Source organism: Pezoporus wallicus, unplaced genomic scaffold, assembly GCF_028554395.1.
Source record: "Pezoporus wallicus isolate ANWC-B61680 ecotype Strahan unplaced genomic scaffold, APGP_CSIRO_Pwel_v1 scaffold_7107, whole genome shotgun sequence".
Classification (NCBI taxonomy): domain Eukaryota; kingdom Metazoa; phylum Chordata; class Aves; order Psittaciformes; family Psittacidae; genus Pezoporus; species Pezoporus wallicus.
This window is the reverse complement of record NW_026642114.1, coordinates 7,033,209-7,054,292: the sequence shown is the minus strand read 5'-3', so window position 1 is coordinate 7,054,292 and position 21,084 is coordinate 7,033,209. Positions and strand designations below refer to the sequence as shown.

The 21,084-nt window shown below is 51.3% G+C and overlaps 2 protein-coding genes across 6 annotated transcripts; one reads left to right on the top strand and one right to left on the bottom strand.

Moving 5' to 3' along the window:
* Nucleotides 1-944: 944 nt before the first annotated feature.
* On the bottom strand, nucleotides 945-6,183 carry DYNLT2B (dynein light chain Tctex-type 2B). 2 transcript variants are annotated; one of them, XM_057427348.1, is made up of 5 exons: nucleotides 6,103-6,183; nucleotides 5,522-5,655; nucleotides 3,882-3,951; nucleotides 1,997-2,060; nucleotides 945-1,374 (listed from the first exon to the last, which is right to left on the bottom strand). In XM_057427348.1, the coding sequence occupies exons 1-5, from the start codon at nucleotides 6,168-6,170 to the stop codon at nucleotides 1,327-1,329; spliced, it is 384 nt and encodes a 127-aa protein (XP_057283331.1). In that variant the 5' UTR covers nucleotides 6,171-6,183; the 3' UTR covers nucleotides 945-1,326. The 2 variants fall into 2 exon arrangements, with proteins under 2 accessions (XP_057283331.1, XP_057283332.1); XM_057427349.1 differs by having other exon boundaries at nucleotides 5,522-5,638; nucleotides 6,103-6,180.
* A 490-nt stretch (nucleotides 6,184-6,673) lies between these two features.
* On the top strand, nucleotides 6,674-14,334 carry PDCD1 (programmed cell death 1). Of its 4 annotated transcripts, XM_057427406.1 has the most exons (7): nucleotides 6,674-7,021; nucleotides 8,659-8,876; nucleotides 10,552-10,896; nucleotides 11,844-11,999; nucleotides 12,609-12,643; nucleotides 13,022-13,068; nucleotides 13,475-14,334. In XM_057427406.1, the coding sequence occupies exons 1-7, from the start codon at nucleotides 6,999-7,001 to the stop codon at nucleotides 13,983-13,985; spliced, it is 1,335 nt and encodes a 444-aa protein (XP_057283389.1). In that variant the 5' UTR covers nucleotides 6,674-6,998; the 3' UTR covers nucleotides 13,986-14,334. The 4 variants fall into 4 exon arrangements, with proteins under 4 accessions (XP_057283389.1, XP_057283391.1, XP_057283388.1 ...); XM_057427408.1 differs by lacking the exon at nucleotides 6,674-7,021 and having other exon boundaries at nucleotides 8,508-8,876; nucleotides 13,022-13,085; nucleotides 13,475-13,589; XM_057427405.1 differs by lacking the exon at nucleotides 6,674-7,021 and having other exon boundaries at nucleotides 8,509-8,876.
* The last annotated feature ends 6,750 nt before the right edge of the window (nucleotides 14,335-21,084 follow it).

Sequence of the window (21,084 nt, the reverse complement as noted above, 5' to 3'; positions counted from 1 at the left end):
TTGCTGCTGCCAGCCACAACCTCGCCCCACGGCCCTTCATGTGCCCAATGTAGATTCAGAGGATCGTGAAAGGAGGGAGCCAAGCACCTCTGGGCCATGGTGGTATTGTGTAAGCACCCTCTATTTCCCACCAGCGAAAAAGGAGAGGAAACCACGTTCAAACAAACATCACCGAGAAAGAGGACTATGCTGTCTCCAGTGTTGGAGTGAAAGAGTGGTTCTAAAAGATGCATCGTAATTTGTTACTCCCCTGCTTCCCAAGCTGCGTGGGTAGAGTGCGTTTCGGTCCCAACAGTCAGTAAGGGTAGGGTTCAGGATTCACCTCGCCCCACTTCAGCACTGTAAAAGCTATTAATGCCATTGAAATGGTTCAGCTGTGCTTGCTGGTTGGTCTGCACAAAGAGAAAGGTCATCACCACAGAGCCACTCATCCCCATCTTCCAACAGGCACCTGAGATGTGCTCTGATGGCACCTGCTCTCAGGAACTGACCCGGTCCTCTAACATTTGGGGAGATTAGAGGCTTCAGCACTCCTTTTTAGTATACAACGGCTGTTTCTATAAACAGCCTTTCTGTTTAGGCTGTTTCTAAAAGGGCTGCTCTTTTCTGGAGTTCTAACAAGTTGCACCAAACTAATGAGGAGTTACAACAGGGAGGAGTTCAGTAGTCATGAGGTATGCAGGCTGGTGGCCTGACCTGATGTCCCAAATACCTTGTCTCCCTATCAGTTAATACCATCTCATGTGACACAGCTGGGATTCACAGCCCAATTGCTATGGGAGTCACAGGAACAAATCTGGATAACCAGAATAAGAGGTCAGCTTTATGGGTTAATGTACAGAGAATCCTCAGAAAATGCTCATCTGAGAAGCACAGACAAATCATCCAGGCTAGTGCATCTTGTAGAGTGGAAGGAGAAATAGTGGAAACACAGGGAGAGGAAATACTAAATACATAGATTTTATTATCTTACATTTCTTATAAATATTTAATCCATTTCAGAAAATTAACAAACATAAAAGCAACAGAACCCTTTCAGGATGAAAGTTGAGTTTGCCTTAAAAACAACGACTACTGGCAATACAGTTCTAGGACAAACCCAACACACTATATAAAATTGAAGGGCGATTTAAATAAAGGACATAATAGTACTGTACTTAAAGCTATATTGATATCCACAAAGAAGAAGGAATGTTGTAGTGTGTAGAACAGGTGTGAGGCATGCTTTGTGGAGCTGTTATTTTGTTATGCTTTTGTGCACTTGAACAAAAAATACCCTAAGGCATTCTCCCTCACCTCTGTCCTTCTGTGCAACATTTACCATCTTCAGTAGTAGAAGCAGCCAAATGCAGCTACTACACAAAACAGGCTGTCCTGGGGAAAACAAAAAGGCTCTGCATTAGTGCAGGCAAGCTCTTTGCTAGCCTAGCTGCAAAAGGCTGAGCTAAGGCAACATTTAGACCAGAGCATAACCCTGTCCTGGGGTAGATCGCACATTTCTGTCTCTTAATTAGTTTCTTACTCACCTCACTTGTGGTGTAACTTAGCACAGTCTGTCTGAATGTCAGAAGTGCCTCAGTTTACTCCCTCCACACACCCGCAGGTGTCTAGGTGTCAGTTTAAAATAGTAAGAAAAAAAGAAAAGAAAACCTTGGCTTTTGCTCAGTCCTGGATTCCAGCCATACTCCACAACAGCAGTTCAGCAAACCATGCAAGAAAATACTTTCTTGCCATTGATTCCTCTCCCCAACTGTAAAATGGTGTGACTATAATGACTTTTGCACAGCACTATATGACCCACTCAAGAAATAAGTTCTACTATGTTGGATATGATATCTAAGTAAGTTTTGTGAAGACGTAAATCATACTGTTTCAATAGTCTTGGTTCCTTCCTTCTAGTGGCTGTTTTTTTCTGCTCCATATTTAAGGTTGCTCTACCTCTCACACAAAAGTAAGGAGCTTTACACTTTCCCATGGTAAACCAGTTGATACTTACATTTGTGAACACATCGTGAGCACAGCTGTCATTGTCAGCATCCCAGAAACATCGCGCAGCCATGCTAGAGAAAGGACACAGAGTTGAGTCATCACCCACAAGGTTCACATATAAGGACCTTAGCAATCAAACTGAGATTTTTTTAAAGATAAAGGAAATGGGAAGAATTCTCCTGAATTCTAAGCCTAGATCCCCACTGCTAAATTCCACCACATGCTGTAACCCCTTCCGTATCTGGATCAAGCTTGATCTTGAAACTCCTCAGCTGTCAACCACCTGCACTGTGCAGCAGGGCTTGAAACCTCATTGCTATGGTGCTTAAGAATCTTTGACTTCTGGCCTGTGCATCAGCGGCTAATATAGCTTATTTGTTCTTGTCCTTCACCTCCTGTACCCTCATAGTACATACCCACAACATATTTATAGGGAGCTATCGTATTCCTTGGCAGACGTTGTGTTACTAGACCATGAGCTAAACTCTTCTAGTCTTCACGTATCTATACTCTATTCCGTGACCATGCTGCTGGCCTTTTTGTACACCTGCTTCAGTCCAAGCCTTACCTTGAAGACAAGCAACCAGACTGTAACAGAATATCACAGATGAGACCTCAGTGCTGCCTTGTCTAGGGTCATTGACACTCCCCTTTCCCTGCTGCAAATGCCACCTCCCTGCTTGCCCCAGTCAGTCTCAGATGACAGGGTCAATGTTTGTGGCAGAGCATGTTGTTCCTAGTCCCTAGACATACAACTCATTTTAGAAGTCTATTGAATTTAATCCTTCCCCCCCCCCCCCCCCATTTATTTAGTTTTTCCCTATTACCATAGCTCTCAGGATTACTCTGCTTTTTATTCAGTCCAGTATTCCACTCTGCCTCTGGAATACCCTGGTTTCCCAGTATTTTGCATTAATGATGTTAGCAATCATGCTTCAGTCTCGCCTCCTGCCTCCTGCAAACCAGAAAATTTTCCCAATTGCTCTATCAGCTTGTGCTGGGCTTCACTTTTCAAATCAGACCACTTCATTGAACCATTCACTGGTTCTGAAGCAGTCTGCCTGCAGAGAGACATTCCTAACAAAAGCCTGAGCAGCAGGTATAGATATTCCTTCCTGACCTCCAGAACATTGAGGCCGCAGATCTGATTACAGCTCTGCTGCACTTATCTTCTGCTGCTGGAGCACCGGCCACAGTAATAAAGATAAGCCCAGTAGATAAAGTATATAAACCTTGTAGGCTGTTCTCTTTCATTTTCTCCCTACTCACTAGTAATGGAAAACTACAGCCCACTACTGCAGCTGAAGAGGAATTCTTTTGTGCAATTGCAGTTATCTGGGGCTAAACTAGAACTTCGTCTAGGCTTGGTTCCCATTACAGTATGGTATAAGGATTATAGAAATGTAAACTTCTTAAATGCCTACCTGGGGGGATTAAATGCAAAGCAAGAATTTATGGAAATCTGGCTTTAGACAGAAGTGGGTTACCCTGGCTCTTGTGCTCCAGCCAGAACTTGAGAATGAACTGTGTGTGTGCTCTAGTTCATTGTGAATACAATTTAAAATGCCTTTCTGCAACACTCATCACAAATGCTTTTCAGCATTTCTGCTTGCTAAGAACCCCTGTACAGCCAGTTATCATGAGGTAATTCAACCAAGCACAGTCCAAGCTCTCACTTACCACTTTAAGAGAAAAGAAAGTGCTTTACACTTTATCATCTGCAGAGAGAACTTTGTACCTAGGAAATCTGGAAACAGCTTCCAAAGCAGAAAAAACCCAAGCAAGCAACCAACCAACAAAAAAAAAACCTCAACCCGAACCTGAACCCAAACCCAACAACACCCAAACCTGACAAGATTTATAGAAATACAATTAGAAGACTCAAAACTTACTTCACTCCTTCTCCTCTCTGCTCTCCAATCACGACCTGCACCACCATTTTGTACCTGTCAAATCCCACCTCTGGAGAGAGAGAAAAAAATCATAGTGAGAGCAACTACTTTTTTAAAATAGGAGCCCAAAACAGGGCCCACAAAGCTAAAGATTTCTACAAAGCAAGTGTCTTGTACAAACCTATACATTGGCAAAGCAGACAGACTACCTTGCAGCTTCATCTTCCTAGGTACAGAGTACCACGATTTTATTGGAGTTAAAGGGTGAACAGGGCATTACGCATCATCAGAAGATGCATCTAAGGCAGAAGACACCCCTGAACAGCCAGACAACTTGTCAGCATTCTACCTTAACAGCTTTCAGGAGCTGAACACATAAAAAGAATGGTGGACAAAATCCAATTTGAAGAAAGTTGACTTATTTTAAAACTGTTCTTGTGCAAAAGCATTGTAGAAATTCTTCTGCCACATAGTTGTTTCCTTTACTTCTCACCTGGGATAAAAGGCCACATAAAAGCATATGTGGGTGTATGTTATGTGTCTGCAAAGATATGCAGCTGTTTTACAATAGTAAAGAAATACTTTTGGGGGACAGGACAGATCCAGTCAGGCCATGGCAATGTTCCAGAAGCCAAATGAGAACAAGAATGTTTAAAATAAAATATAGATCCTAATGCCTGTCTTCAACAAATCAGTGTCCTGGGAAGATTCTGGTGCACTGTTTCCACTGGAGGACTAAACACTACGTGCTGGGTTCGGTAACATCCACCCTGTCAATGCTCATCAGAAATGCCAGCTAATACACTGGGCCAGTCTCACTTCAGGCAACTGTGACTGTGTTTACAGATTCCTGAAGCCAAGCCCTGTGCATATTAGCTCAGCATCAACTCGTGCTGGGACTACAGCTGCTGCTGGCTTTAAACAGATGTGTAACTCTGGGAGAAGTGTAAATTCAGGGTTCCTGCCGAGGGTTATAGTAGCTCTGTGCCAACGTGTCAGGCCAGCCCAGCAGATGGAGCACCAGCCTGTTCTCAGGAAGAAGACCAAAAAAAAAACCAAAACACGTGACTGCGCCAACACAAGTCTATGGACTTACTCCAGCAGCAAACACAAGGAAACACCTGATGGAGCCTGAAGTTTAATTCTTGAGCTCAAAAATGGTGGAGGGCATCCTGTGCAGAACCACCACAACCCTTCCCAATGCTGTAAGGCTGTAGTCACACCCCTCCTTGGAGAATGCTCCTCATTCTCTCCCCCTTTACTGCTCCCATTGAGCCTTGTTCTGATCTCCCTGCTATTCACTCTGACGTAACTCTGATCTACTTGCAGCAGGAAAATAGCAAGAATGGTTCTGCTTATTGAAGCAAGAGGCAATGAAGCATCACTTCTTCCTTCTCTCTAATGCAGCATCTTTACCCCTCCGAGGCTGACATCCCACACCAGCCAGTCTATATGAAAACAAATCTTGTCTACTTGAATTAGGCTTCTAGTTCTGCAGGCAAGGAACATATGTATATAGAACAGATTGTTTTGTAACAGTAGCCTTGAGTCAATCAGCAGGGAAAGAATAGGTTTCAAGAATAAAGGAAGGTTCTGTTAAAAGGGAGAGGACACAGTAGGAAAGAAACAAACCTCCTTACCTTTCAGTCTGTCTTTTATTGTCTCTGATAAAGACATTGTAAGCTGAGGCATGTCGTTTGGAATGTACTGTACATTGGCCAGTTTCTCCTTCAGTATTGCACGGATGCATTCCTTTACTGTGGATGATTTAAATCTATCAGGCAATAAAACAGCAACAGAAAACCCAGAAAGTTCACGCTATGTGTAGAAATATATGTAACTTTCACATATTAAAGGAAAAATGAGAAATTAAAAACCACGGGGGAAAAAAGCCCAGCTGAGATGGAGATACTTAAGCAGCCCTGCCACAAGCTGAGCACACACAAGCATAGGTGTGAAACCAGCCCCTCCAGCAGCATCCCCTGCCTGTGCTTCCCTCCTCCCCCCCTGCCCCCCCCCCCGCCTCCCTTTGTCTGGTGTCAAATTTAGCCTGGGTCCCCATAGCCCCGGGGCTCCCCCATTCCTTCGACCCAGCGCACACGGCTCCATACCAGCCCCCGAGGCCCAGGGACACCCTTCCCGACAGCGCCACCGCAGCTCCCACCTCCCCCGCGCCCCGACCCAAAGCCGTCTCTCCGTTCCCGGCGCACCCTCTGCTCACCGGTGCTGGACGCTGGCCCGCAGGCTATACGTGTTCCCGGACCCATCATCCAAGCCCAGGCCGTCCATGGCCGCGGTACCCCGCCCCGCGGGCCCCCCCGGCGTTGGTTACTGTGGCAACCGCACCACTTCCGCCTCCTGCGCGTCACGCAGCACGTCACGGCGCTCGGCGCGGTGGGGCTTGCCCGTGTCCGCGGGGTGCGGGAGGGGTGGGTGCCCGCGACGTGAGCGTGGCGGGAGGTCACAGCGGGAGAGGCAGCGGCGGGGAAGGTAGCCGCGCATCGCTGGGTGCCTCCGCGCTGCCTTCCTGCCGCCAAAACCTCTGCGGCCGCAGCCCGTGCTTGCTGCCTCGCCCGGGCTTCGATGGGCTGCGGTGGCTGTGAGCTTGTCGCTGAGCGCTCCGGGTGCCAGCAGGGCAGGGGTCCTGTACCCAGAGATGCAGAGGGGCTGCGGCGGTGTCCCGGCCTCAGGAGCCTTGCTGAGGGAGTCCTGGTTCTGCAGGGGGCAGTGGCTGCCGGCTTAGGAGGGCGCTGCCTGAAGTCTTTTCTGTTAAGAAGCCTGTTCCCCCAATTCCTGCCTGTGTGTTGCTGCTGCACCCTGAGCTCCCCTCCTGTCTCTGATCCATACTTCCAAGCCATCAGTACAGAGAGACCAGTCTTGCTCCTTTCTTCCAGGAACTTCTTAAATCTTCCAGAAAGGCTTAAAAGTGTCACTCCCCAATATCCCCCCATCCAGTCACATCCTTGTGCCCTTTTCCCTGCCCACAGCTGCTGACTGTCCCAAGGAGGGCTGTTGGGCGATGGCCACCTCCTGAGAAGCTGACTGACATCCTGCTTCCTTCGCTGTTTATCTTGGTGCAGCAATCTCTGTGATGATTCTTCCTACTTGCAGTGGGTGATGCTGCTAAGAAAGGTCCCTGGGTGCGTCACCCAGCTTCACATGGAAACAGTGTGAAGGTGCACCTGGTGCCAGTGTGGAGCATGCTGCTGCTGGGATGATGCCAGCATGTGTGGTAGGACTGAGGGCACTGAGCCTCTGTGGGCAGGGTGCTACCTGGCCTTGCCACTTGGGAAGCAGGAGGTTTTGAGTTTTGCTTGGGATGCACAGATGCCTCTCAACTCATGCTAGGTCCTGCCCCAACCTGCTGTGAGCACAGGTGGGTTGCTGGGACCCTGAGCAGCAGCAGCATCTCCTGATTTCCACAGGCTTTAGCAGCACCATCTGCTAGAGATGGTCCATGGGAGCCCTTAGTACCTTTAGTAGCTGGGGATGAGCTCTGCCTGCCAGCAGAACAGGAACAGCACCCCGCTGCCATGCCGAAAGTGGTGGTGGCCCCAAGCCATACCTGTGTGGCACCCTTGCATTGCAGTCACCATCACCCTGCCCAGACCCTGCAGATTTCCGCTTGCTAAAGGAACAGTTCTGTGCCTCCGCTCCATTCCTCCGTTTATTCGCTGCTTACTCACCACCCCAGGGCTGCTGGTGCTCATGCAAATTGTTTGCACAGGCCTTCCTAATTTCTGAGAAGTATCTGAAAGACCTCACTGCTCTCCTTGTTTATTTGCAAGCACTATTAACCATTTCCTCTTCCTGCCCCAGCCTGCTCCTCTCCTGCCTGGGTCAGACCAACAGATGTGAATTCAGTTAAACCAGCAGGGGAGGGATCTTTGGGACCTGTGGGTCTCTCTTCTTCAGCCTCTTTTGATGGTAAATTGTGTTCCCCATCTCATTTGGGAAGCTTTGCTTTCCTTGGGCTTTGAGGACATTCAGCTCTGTCCTTCAGCTGGCTCCATCCCAGTTGTTCGATCATTGCTTGCTTTTTCATCTTCCAAATTTTTTGTGCATGTTATATACCCCAGATGCTTTAAAGCCATTTTGGGACTGATGCTTGATCCTTTGAGGTGGTTCTGTGCCCCAGCAGTGAGGGCTGCAGGAGACCAGGGTCTTGTCCAGGTCTCAACCGTGTCAGTGGGAACCTTGCCAACATATTGGGCAAGCTTCTTGTTGGGGGAAGAAGGACATTGTGCATCAGAAAAGTGGTGTGATGTTCTCACTGAAGTTCCTGTCTCTTAGTTTTGAAGAACAAACTGTTTTCTCCTCCTTCTTCCTCCTCTCCCATCCCTTCATTGCAGGAGTAGAGGAGTTTGAACTTGGTCAGAGTATGCTGGTGGGACCAGGCTGCCAATAGGCACCCCATGGCTGCTCAGACCCTGCCTGGCTGCCCAGTGCCACATGTCCCCCCAGCACCACACTGCCATGGGCACTTCATGTGAGCACCCATGGATGCCTGTGAACCCAAGACCACCCTTTTACTTGTGAGCCAGGCTGGAGCTGAGGGTGTCTCCTGTGGTCCCTGCCTGCTCCATCCGTGGGAGATTTCCCCAGAATTGCCTGTCCCCTCTGCTTGGCAGCCATCTGCCTATGTGGGAGCACATGGGAGGGGAAGAGGCCAGGACTGGTTCAGCTGATCCCTGCCTCCGTGGGGAGGAAGCTGGGGGCGGGAGGCAGATGGGTTTCCCTCTGCAGAAGAGATGGGCATGTTTCATTTCCACCCCAGCTCCTGCTGTGCACATCAGAGAACAAGCCGCCGCTGTGGGGAAGGAAGCACAGAGAAGAGTTGGGGTGGCACAGCGCATCTGCCCGGGCAGAAGACTGACTGGCTCGCCATGGCTCTGGTTACCTCGAAGATGACGTGGGGCAGCATGGAGGTGACCTTGATCAGGCTCTGCACTGTCCTGCTCTGCTGTGGCCCTATGCTGGCTGGCTGCCACCAGGGTAGGTACCGGAGCATGGTGTGGTTGCGACACGGCTTGTGTCATTCACAGTCAGCGGAAAATGTCTATGAGCTGGGAGCTTTGTAGTTAAAAATAGCTCTGGCATCAAGGAGGCAGAAAACCCAAACCTTTTGGGTACGTGTAGCTGAAGCAAGTGGAATGGGGATGCTTGGGGTAGAAACAGGGTTAAAGGATGGAGAAGGAGACAGGGTGCCAGCCCATGATGCCAGCACCTGAGATGTGCTATGGGCACAATTTGCTCTGTCTGAGGTTTGATGTTGAGCCTCTGGGTTTGCCAGTGCCATGCCAGGTCTGGGATTTTCTGCTCTGGGTCTCACAGTTTCAGGCTGCGCCTCCTGGTTTAGACTTGAGACTGAGGGAGTCAGGGTCCTGCATGTACTTTTGCTCAGGGTGAAGTCTGGAAAGGAAAGGGAGCCAGAGAGGAAGGAGCGCGTCTGGGCAGACCGATCAAGAGCATGGTTTCATCAAACCCTGTCCCCACTTCCTCCCAGCCCATTTCTTTCTATGGTCACTTTGGGTGTTTTCTGACCCAAGGGTTGGTGCAGGTCTGGGTGTCCCTTGGAGCAGATGTTACCTTTGATGCTGAGAGGGTGCAGGGAAACATGTAAATCCAATCTCTGCTTTCAGAAGTCCTCTAAGTGCTTCACTCGTTGCTGGCAATGGTACTCATTAGGAAGAGAAGACCCAAGCCTGCAGAATATTTTCTGTTAAACACAAGAAACCCAAAACACTGCAAAAACTACATCTCTCAGTGTGGGCACCTACCTATCAGTGGCTGTTTCTGAAAAGAGAAAAACTTCTTAATGACAGGAACTTTTCAAACCACTGGCAGTTTGAATTGCTTGGTCAGACAACCCATATGAAAAATGCTTCTTGCTTTTTATTGTTCCAAACCAAAGTTAATGCAGCAGCTGCCTTATCCTGCTGGATGGAGCTGGCTGAGCTGGGATGTTGTGAGCCTGGTCTGTGTTAGCAGCATCCCCACTGCCTGTGTGGGATGACCCCAGTGGGTTCACAGGACCCCCTGGTGTGGTTGGCTAGCTGCTCCTGTACATGGCAGGAGCTGGAAAGGGATGGTTACTGTAAGCTCCAGGTTCCTCTGCCCTTTCAGATGGTCTCAGGTGGGAGATGGCAAATACAGTGCCCTGGTCAACCCCTGCCCATGTTGTGTCCCAGCACAGTGGGCAGACCTGGAGCACCCCACAGGCAGCTGGGCACACAATGGTCTGCACTGCAGGGTACTGCCCCAGTCCAGGACTGAGTCCCGGCGGTCCCTCTGCTCACTTTCAGAGGCAGAATCAGCTGGAGGAAGGATGACTCAGACATTAACATACAGTATAGATTTAAAAATAATACAACACCCTAGGTCTGTTTTCCCTGGTATGGGGAACCCTGGTTCGGGGTTAATTTTACGTAGCCCAGAGCAAAATTTGCTCTGCTGAAACCAATTCTTGGTATAGTTACTTCCCAAGGATCCCCCTTCAGCTGGCAGGCACAGACTTGGGAGGGGAGAGACAAGGGCTGATGTCCCTGAAATGTAGAATGATGCCGTGGACTGGCCTTGCATTCCTGGTTCCCAGCAGGGAGTACAGCTGTTCCTGAGACCTGTGCCTGCTGTAACCATGTCTGTGCCTTGTTTCCTCTCTTCCAATCAGTGACCTTCTTCCCAGCAATGTTAACTCTCCCTGCAGGTGGCTCAGCCACCTTCTTCTGCAATATCTCCATGGAGAACGAGTCCAGCTCAGAGTACAGCCTCAATTGGTACAAGGAGACCAACCATAGCCAAGCCCAAAAAATCGCTGAGATTGGCCACCAGATCAGCCAGATCAACGGCCAGGTGAAGACAGAGAAGTACCTGCTCACCAACCACACTCCTGCCTTCAAGCTTGAGATCCTGAACCTCCACCAGAACGACTCAGGCTCCTACTTCTGTGGTCTGATCACCTTCTTTGAACACAATAATGTGATGGAGAGCAATAGATCCCAGCTGGTGGTCACAGGTCAGCCTGGGGACTGAGCTGATGGGGACACATGGTGCTCTCAAGCATGCTATAGCCCCAGGGCATAAGGCAGACACTACCCTGCTGGGGGAGGACCTGCTGTGGATCAGGGGAGCGCAGCTCTGTCTTTTCCCCTTGCCTTTGCATGCAGGCAAGTCCTCCCATATCCACACTGGCTGTCCTCCCATATCCACACTGCAGCTGGATCTGGTCCTGAGGCCAGAGAGCGCCATCCCACTAGGGTTGTTCTGCTAGTGATGTTGTAGAGAGGAGCAAGTCCTGACTCATGGATGGTGGCAGGAGACCGGCATAGGGAGATGCTTCCACTCACACATGGAGGCAGGAGACAAGTATAGGGAGCTGCCTTCACCCTAAACAGCCCCTTTGGGGATAGGGATTGTGTTTGGGATGGTGACCAGACCTCAGACCCCTCAAACAGTTATTGTAGATAGTGTTGTTGCAAAACCATGCCCTGGGAGGGTGTCGTGGCCCCATGGAGTGGGAGACTGAGATCTTGCAGCAAGATGTGCCATACTCTTGCCTGGCAATGTGGGGGCTTTGTGAGGCTGAAGGTGACCTTTTATAAAAAGGAAAAACACTGCAGAAGTCACTTTCACAACATCTCTTCCCAACGTGAGCTGATGCTGTGCTGGCCCGAGCACATGGTAGCAGTGGAGAGACTTGTGGAAGCCGTGTCCTCCATGGGCTCTGCCTGGCAGGGAGTCATGCTGCAGGACTGCCTGTGGGTGCAGAGCAGTGCCCTGGCCCTCTGCACCCCAGCTCTCAGCGGTGTGGAGGGATGGCAGGGCTGTAGCAGCCTGCCCGGGACCAAGCCCTTTCAGGGGACAGCCCCCATGTTCCCTGGTTGCCTTTCACAAGGACTATAGAGCCCATTTTACACTCCTGACTTGCTGTCTTGTTCCCACTTTTCTGGATGGCTATTGCAGCAGCCCCTGAGAAGACGAATACTACTGATGAGCCTGAGACGGAGGAAAGCAACCCCCCAGACTATATCAAGGCCATGCTCCTGGGGATCCTGTTGCTGGCTGGGGTGGTTGTGCTGCTGATCTTTGGCTACCTCACCATCACATACAGGAGAGGAGGTATGATCCCCTGCAGAGGCCATGCTGTGCCGAGGGGCTGGGTTCTGCCAGGGGACCTTATGGGTGATGCTAATCCAGAAAGCCCAGCTGGGACCTTGGGGCAGCCAGATGCCTGCAACTCGCTGGGTACATGGGCTAGTTCAGTGTGCTAAACTCAGCTCTAGCATGCCCCCATGGGACAGGTATCTCCATGCCTAGGGGAGAAGGGTGCTTTTGGACCCTGCTTGCCCTTCGTAGAGACCCCAGACCACATGGTGTGGCTCTGCGCTGCTCATTAGTGTGGTCTGTTAATGCTGTAGGAGTCCCTTCCATACACCTTGTATGGGCACCTTGGCACTCTCATCACCTCCCTGCTGTGAGCACCTGTGGGGCTTTCCCAGGAGTGACCCCTGAAGAATCGCACCCCACTAATCCTAATTAAACCCTGGGCTGGTATCACACTTGTCTTTGTAATGCTCAGTGTGTTAGACCCCAAAGGGAGAAGAAGAAAGTGTGGTGCAATGGTTGTGGTGTCCAGTGCTCTTGCAGGACATGGGGACTGGGTTAGCCTCAGATGCTCCCGCTGTCTTGGCACGAAAGCATCTGCTAACCGAATGTGTTACTTTGCAGATGTACAGAAACCACAAAGTAAAAACGCGCCAGCGGTGAGTTTTCTGTCTCGGATGCCCTGCCGTGCTTCAGGGGAGTGTTGTGGCATCACTGGGGTGCAGGGCCTCCCTTTATCAGCCTTTTACAGGCTGTTCGCTTCTTCTGTCTTCTCTGATGCTGCTTGATCTTTTCTGCACAGCTACAATTGCTTTTCTGCACCTGCAGCACAGCCCATCACAAAATTAAAGTAACTGGGATAGGATAGGACCTCTCTAGTTCAACCATTGCTTGAAGCGGGCTTATCTTTTAACAGTGGATTGCGTTGCTGTAGAAAATGGGAAGAAATGTGCACTGCCCCCTCTCTCTCCCCAATATATTAAGCTAAAATTTATTTTGCTGCAGCTAGTGTCTGTCTCCTCTCTTTCTTTTGCCAGGCACCTCCAGGAGGAGTCTTGCTCCATCTTCTCTGCAACCCCATTAGGTAGCTGAAGGCGGCGAGTAGGTCCCCTTTGCTCCCTGTCTCTCTGAGCCGAGCAAACTCAGACCTGTGGTCTTCTCATGCACCCCATGCCAGCTCAGACAGGTGGGAAAAGGGCTCCTAGCGCCACCCTGCCTTCTATGACTGGGTAAGCAGGGACCCCAACCTGCCTGCAAAGGCAGAGAGCTGAGATCACATGGCCTCAGCAATGACCCCAAGGCTCACGGTCCAGTTTGTCTTGGCAAATGCTATCCCAGGTCTGTGTGTCTTTCTGCTTTGTATTGCTCTTGACCTTGCCCTCCTGGAATGCTTCAGAGCTGGTTTTGGCACTTGCTGTAAAAAGAAGGTTTGTGCTGGGGATGGCAGGTACCTCTGGATGATGAATCACCCCAATGGAATTTCCTTGCAGAAGGAAGAGAAGCCCCCTGTGGTGTCTGTGTCCACTGTGGACTATGGTGTGCTGGAGTTTCAGTGTGACCAGCACATGCAGGTCCCCCCGGAGACCTCACCAGTTGACCAGACCGAATACGCCACCATCATCTTCCCAGATGAGAAGCCTGTCACATCAGAGCCGGGGAAGAAACACCCAGACGAGAGGATGTGGCAGCTGCAGTTCCAGCCCTGCTGAGGGCTGGGTCCCTCCTTGCTTGAGGGGTGCAGGCAGGGACAGGCTGCCCTGGCCCCTCACTCCCACCACAGGTTGTAGACGGGAAAAGTCCAGTGTGCCAGGACTGGAGCAAAAGATGATGCTGCTGGACTTGACACTGGACAGTCCTGGCTTTGGTGGGACCATGGCTATTGGGTGGGTGCCAGGAGACAAGGAAGGTCCCTGCAGGGCTTCTCATGCTACCTCTTCACACAGGGCAGGTAGGAGGGGCTGTGACAGATCAGCGATGCCAATAGGTCTGTCCCAAAGGTGATTTACAGCATGCGTCAATTTTCTGCCTCCACCTGGGATTCTCTGGAGTGGACACGCTCCTTCCCTCACCCAGGTCTGACTCAAGCATGACTGTGGGAGGAAATGCTGGAGGCCAAAGTGGGAGTGGATCCTGGGAGATGCTGCTCAGAGGAGCCCGGGGCTGAGGGATTCTCCTTGCCCAGGGCAGACACTGCCTTCTGTACGGCTATTTAAAGAAGACCCTGGGAAGAGGGCAGCTGGCTCTCCTCCTGCCTCCAGGCACTTCCCTCCTCTGCAAGGGGGGGGAAATATCCCCTTGTCCCTCCCCTCAGTAGGTGGGAGGTGGATATGGCTCAGGGGGTGAATAAAGGGTTTCATGCAGGGGGAGTCTGTTGCCTTGTGATGGCAGGCGTGTGGGCAGCCGAATAACATCTCTTGGCGGCGTGCAGGTGAGAGCCGGGAGGCGGCAGCATCTGTTGTGGTTTCTGGGCCTCTCCATGCCATACGCAAGCTGCTCTTCCATGAAGCTGCTCTTTATAATGCAGAGAGAGGCTGCTACTCTTTTTCTTCCTCTGCTGTATGAGCTGGTTACTGGGATGCAGCTGCAAACCAAGTCCCCCCTTACCAGGCTCACCTCTGGGCACTTGCACAGCCCATTGGGGATGAGCATCCCTTGCGGTAGCCATGGGCCTGGCTGCCGTAAGCCAAGGCAAAGCTTACAGCGTGGTGCTCTGTGCAGCTTTCTGGCTCCAAACTTCCATTATCCCTCTTGAAAGCAATGCTGGGGCTGTGCTGCCTGCCAGAAACAGAACAGAAAGAAGTGACACCACTTGAGAGGGGAGGAACACTGGTAAGGAGTGGTTTTGGAGGCAGCAGAGACCTACTGCAAGACCGGAAAACCCAGAGAGCAGTCACTTGCATCTCATGTTTTAGCAGCACTGTCAATAGGTTTTATTTCCTTTTATCCCCCATAAAACCAGTGCAGCCCTGTGGGTGCCAGACTGGGTGCTGGGGGAAGTGGTGAGGCATGACAGCCACTGCAGTGTGTCCCCTGCGGGGTGCTGGAAAGTCCTCAAGAAACCTCCAGAGGGGACCAGATGGGATGAACATCTGTGTAGGATGGCTTTCACCCTTCCTCAGGGCAAGACAGTGGTTACAGTGGCCCCCCCTTGGTCACCAGTGCTACTGAAGGCTCCCAGCAGTAGCTCCCACATCATTCGTTCACACCAACGCATAGCTCACCATGTCAGGGCTTTTCTCCAGCCAGCAGCTCCACTCCTTGCCCTGATGGCTCTGGCAGAGACCTGCAGCCGGCCGGGCTCAGCTCGCCCGGAAAGCCAAGGCAGGAGGTGGCTGCAGCGGGTGAGAAGCAGGAGCTCAGTCAGCAGTTTTGCTTTTGGCTTTCCCATCAGAGGTGACACCAGCGAGAGGGTGGGTCCTGCTTCATATTTTCCGTCCTGCCTCTCAGGCAGCAGAGGTGCCAGGTCTGCAGCCTGTCCTGCTCCCTCCAGCTGTGGGACCTGGAGGAGGCTCTTTTACCTCTCACCTTACTGAGAAGTCCCCAGTTCTGGCTTTACTAGTTCCATCATTTCACATTCCTCCTTCCCCTGCCCCTGCCCCTCACTCCATATCAAAGCCCTTCTGCTTTTGCTTGCCACTGCACCCATACCAGTTGGCTGCCCACTATTTGTGCCAATTGGAAGGTTTATGGCCCTTCCCTCCACTCCAAATTAAGCAGAGACCCAAACTCATTTGCACTTAGGATGCTAAAATTTGTGTCAGGTTTTCTGGGGGAGCTGAACTGACAACCTGAAGTCACAGAATCCTAGAATGGTTTGAGTTGGAAAAGACCTCAAGATCATCCAGTTCCAACCCCCCTGCCATGGACAGGGACACCTTCCAGTAGACCAGATTGCTCCAAGCCCTGTCCAACCTGGCCTTGAGCACTGCCAGGGATGGAGCAGCCACAGCTTCTCTGGGCAACCTGTGCCAGGGCCTCATCACCCTCACTGTCCTTTGGCTTTCTGTGCCTGCACCAGTAAGAGGCTGAGATTTGATGGGCCTGGTATGGCTTTGGGGTACATCCAGCTGCTTTGCTGGCTGTGGAGGAGCACGCGTGGCACGGTTTCAATGGTCTTTGCTTTAGGCTGTGGACAGGAGGTTTGCTGCAGAGCAGACAGGCAAACCCTACCATCTGGCTGTCTTGTTTGACCTCACCCCCTGCAGCACTGCAGCTGCTGGGGCTGACCCCTGTGCCACAGAGTCCCAGCCTTGTCCTCATCATCCCATTTTGGGAAGACAGGCTTACAGCAGTGCAAGCAGGAGAAGAACAAGGCCCTGTAAAATTAAATAGCACCTGGATCTGACTCTTCTGTGCTCTCAGGATGTGCCGTCACTGGGAATGACTCCTGAAAGGCCAGAAGGCAGAGGACATAGGTTTGGATCTGCTCACCTCATTCCTACCAGTATCATGGTGTGAGTGACAGAGGATGCGAGTGACAGCCTCTTTTGCTGTGCTTTGTGCTCACAAACACACAGCAGCCAAACTGAAGGGTTTGAATTATATTTTTCTCTGTATCAACCCAGAGCGAGTATCCACAGCCTGGCTATGGACACTGATGTGAAAGCACAGACAAATGAACACAGAAGTGTGCGCACACCCCTAGATCTGTACAGTTACTGTGTGCCAAATAATGCACACCTCTGCAGACACACTGCACCCAAACCACCCCATCCATATGCAGCACCTCCTCCCATCCCAGGACCTGGGTGCAGCTGAGTAGGTGGCTGCAGGCACCAAAGCAGCTGTGTTTCCTTCATGCCCTGTTCTGGCAGAGCAGCTTCTTCCAGCTGCAGGCACCCAGCACTGCCACCACAGCCAGTACCAAAATGCTTTGCCAGCTCCCTGGCATCATACCTGGGCTCATCCCCCAGCCCATGTTGGGGTCTTTGGTGATGGGGAAGGGCCAGACGCTGGTGGAAGACCCCAGGGAGCTGATCGCTGTCAGCATCTGCAGGAAGCTGGATGTATGACTTCAGCATGCCCAAACTATTGTACCTAAGTAGCAGATGCTGAAAGCCAGCCTGGTTCCTTATATACCCCAGCCTTGATTAAAGGTGATTGGGAACAATATGTGAGCAAACACCCCTTAAAGAAACTTGAGCCCAAAAACCAGGTCTCAAGAAAACTGATGAGCTGCTTGCAGCAGTGTCTTCAAGGAGAGCTATGCCATGGGGCAGCAAAAGCATCATTCCTACAGAATGAGACATTGCAGATGCTGGGGCTGGGGGGGAGAAGGGGCAGGAGGTTATGTGGCAGTAAGGTCACTTACAAATACTCTCCTGGTCACTGGGAGGTCTCACCTGTGTTTCAGGTTCAAAGAGGTTGGGCTGGAGGTACTGCAGTATTTGGACCCTGGGTTGATGGCATGATCTGTGGGCTACTAGACAGGTTGCCTGGACCCCTAACCACAGCAGCTTGCACAGCCCTGGTATGTTCGCAAGGGTCCAGGCCCACTGCATCTCCTCTGTCCTGTCTCACTAAGAACCTCGCCCTGTTGCCGAGCCTGCTGAAGGCTTGCAGAACATCTGCATTTCCTCCTGCCACCCTCATTTTGCTTTCTTTAGTTTTGCTTTGAATCAGCTCCAGGGTTTCTCCTTCTCGCTCTTCTTCTCTTTGGTGGGATATGCTGCTCCCTTTGGTGGGATGTGCTGGTGCCAGCAGGCCAGATCCTGGTGTGGGGGGTTCCAAGGGCTGGGAAGGAGCCCTGGCCCTGCCCATCCTACTGCCCCAAAGACCAAACCCACCACCTGTGGCACTGAGCCAGAGCTTTGTTGGAGGGGGCTTAGCTCTCTCCTGATGCTTGGAGGGACCATTGTGAGGCTCAAGAGGCCATGTGGGGTAATACCTGACCACATCTTCACATCTACCTCCTTTCTTAAATCTCTCCCCATTCCCCAGCATCCCTCTCCACCTCAGCAGTCCAGGGCAATGGGGCAATGACTCCTCTCTACAGTTCAGCTTGGGCATATCCCTATTTCCAAAGGACCTGATCTTCCTTGCCTCAACTCCACCCTGAGAAAAGTGGAACCCACTGTCCTGGGTTTAGCTTGTCCAAGGGCTTGACTATGAAGACAGACCAGCCTGGAAGGGAACCTACAGCCATAGCTTTGTCCCTGGAGGCAGTGAGTTTCACCACAATGGGGTAACCACCATTCACCCATCAACAGTGGCAAGGTTGGAGGGGGACAGGAATGCAGAGAGCTGCCATGGAGCTGTGTCCCAGGAGGTACGGATGCCCAATTCACCATCTGCTTCAAAGAAGGGGAAAAAAGAAGACCTGAGAAATTCTAGATGAGTCAGCCTGCCTCGGCACCCAGAAAACCACTGGAACAAATTAGTAAGGACACCAAGCGGTAAACACTGAGAGGGCAGCGCTGGGGCTGAGAACATAGGTTGAGCAGGAACCTGCTGTGTCAAACCAATCTCATTTTCTCTTCATTAGGGCTGGGTACTACAGGGAAAGCAGGAGCGATGCTATCTCTGTGCTGCCTTATGTGACATTCTTATAAGCAAATAGGGGAAATGGGAAATTCTACCATTGTGGGTAGATGGCTACCCAAGAAGCTGTAGCCCATGAGCAGTTATTAATAGCGTGTGACAGCAACACATCAAACAGGGGTTTTCTGGGGAAGCATGGCTCAAGTCAAGGCAACAGGCAATTGAGGGAGGGTGTAGGGGCCGTCTGGGAGAAGGGTTAGAAATCAAATTCACCCTGATGATCTGGAGAAAAGAGCAAAAATTCCCTGAAAGAATGACTGATGGGAAAGCATTGGGTGTGCTTAGTGCAGGAAGAGTCTTCGGAATGGAAGAAAAGTCCTGGCAGGGAGCAAGCAGTGAAAGGCAGAGAAGTGTTTAGAGTTACGCCCTGCTGCTCAGACGGCAGAAAGAGCTTCGGGAAACCTTCCTCCTTTCACACAGGCAGCGCACCCGGGGGTGGGAGCTGCACTCAAAAATAACCTCAGGCAGTGCGAAAGCAGCAGGGAAATTACCCCTCGGGCTGCACCTTGTGTTTTCCTCCTGCACCTGCGGAGCAGCCACAGCCAGCAGCTGCGGAGCAGCCACAACCAGCCATGTCCCTAGTCCATGCCGGGCTGTGGGGGGACCGGCAGGGGCAGCTTTTGCTGTCAGGTGGGTGCCAGTAGAGGGCAAGGTGCTTGGGCAGCGCCGGGAGGCGTGTGCGAAGTGGAACAGGACGTAAAAGCACTTTCAGCTCCGTGGGTGGTTCTGGGAAAGTCCCTTCAGTAAAAGCAAGTCAAAGGCTTTAATAGCGCGACCAGCATCAGGCTCTGTCACAGAGATGACTGCGACGGCTTTGTACATTGTGAGCCGATATCTGACCTGCGTTGCCATGATGTAACGGGGGACTGGTTTCCATCACAGCCAGAATGGAGGCAGGGGCCTGTCCCCATGCTAGGGATGCCATCAGATTCCTGTTGAGGAGTGTGCCTGAGGGGCAGCATATTGTCCCATGGGGTGGGCAGTGGGGGGAACAGTGCCTGCACCGTGGGGAGCATTCCTTCGCCCTGTGGCAGCAACTGGAAGGAAGAGCTGGGCTGAACCCACAGATTCCCTGGATGAAGTGACTGTTTTTTGGGGGGTATTTTCGTGAGTTTTGTGCCCTTTCTATGCATAGGATGGTCTCCTCTGAAAGCTTCACGTTAGGTGACATGGCTTTATAGAATCATAGAATCATGGAGCAGTTTGGGTTGGAAGGGGCCTTTAAAGGTTATCTAGTCCACTCCCACTGCAGTAAGAAGGGACATCTTCAACTAGATCAGCTTGTTCAGAGCCCCATCCAGTCTGACCTTGAATGTTTCCAGGGATGAGGCATTTACCACCTCCCTGGGCAACCTGTGGCAGTGCTTCACTACCATAGAATCATAGAACAGTTAGGGTTGGAAAGGAAGGACCTTAAGACCCTCTAGTTCCAACCCTGGTTGTCTTTCTGGGCTGTGAGTGCACACTGCCAGTTCATGTCCAGCTTCTTATCCACCAGTTCCCCAAGTCCATCTCTGCAGGGCTGCTCTCAATTTCCATGGTAGGCTGAGCTTGCCTTATCAAGCTGCAGATCTTCCTCCAGCTCAAGAGAAGTTATCATTTGGCCTCTTATCTAATCTGCTCCCTGTCCTGCATTGCTCTCCATGGGATGTCCCAGGAGACCTGCACACCTGAAGAGAGGTAAGCTGGAGGGCAAAGGGCTACAGACAGCTCTAGTACTCCCAGCTCAGAGCACACCTCACCTTTTTTTGGTTTTACATGTGGTACCAGCCTCCCCAGCTTTCCACCCTGCGGTTTCATGTCAGGCCTTTTTCTGCTTGAGTTGGCTGAAAGGTGTTAGAAACAGACTGTATTTGGTGGCAACTATTGAGAGAGGTAAAGCAGCCAAATCCTCTGTTTTTGTGGTGGGTTTCACTTCTTTTATTCCTATGCTGGGCACAGTCTCAGCTGGTTCACCCCTGCTCATGTGATGGTGATAGGCACAGGCAGCCTGGCAGGCGGTTCCCTCTCAACATCAGTGCCTACCTACGGATGGAGTAACATCATGAGAACACGGCTTCAGCGGGGTTGGGAGTTCATGTGTGGGGCTTTGTGAAACCCTCCTTTGTTCTTGCTTTGGAGGACATTCCACCTGGTCAAGATGTGGTGTAGCATCATCAGAGCCTGTTGTCACACGGATCAGGATGGGGCATTGCTGCTCACGTGAGAGCAAAGGTTCCCCTCTCCAAGCACCAATACGATGTGCAAAGAGGGTATGTTTGGAGAAAAGACTGTTGCACACATGTCTTAGCACTCAGAAGCTACAAGCTTGAACTGCAGGCTTGGTCACTGCTTCTTGCCCAGCTCCAGGTGAGACCATGAGGATCTCGCATGACATTTTTGCAGAGAAGATTGCAGATATGAATTTAACAGAGCTGTGGATGCTTCAGAAGGATGATACCCTGCAGGTGCATGCCCTCAAGCCTGGCTGGAAGGAGTTTGTGCAGTGCCATGCTCTTGGGAGGTAGGGGGCTGCTGGCTTGGTCCCTGTTGGAGCAGGACCAGGGAAAATGGGCTGTCA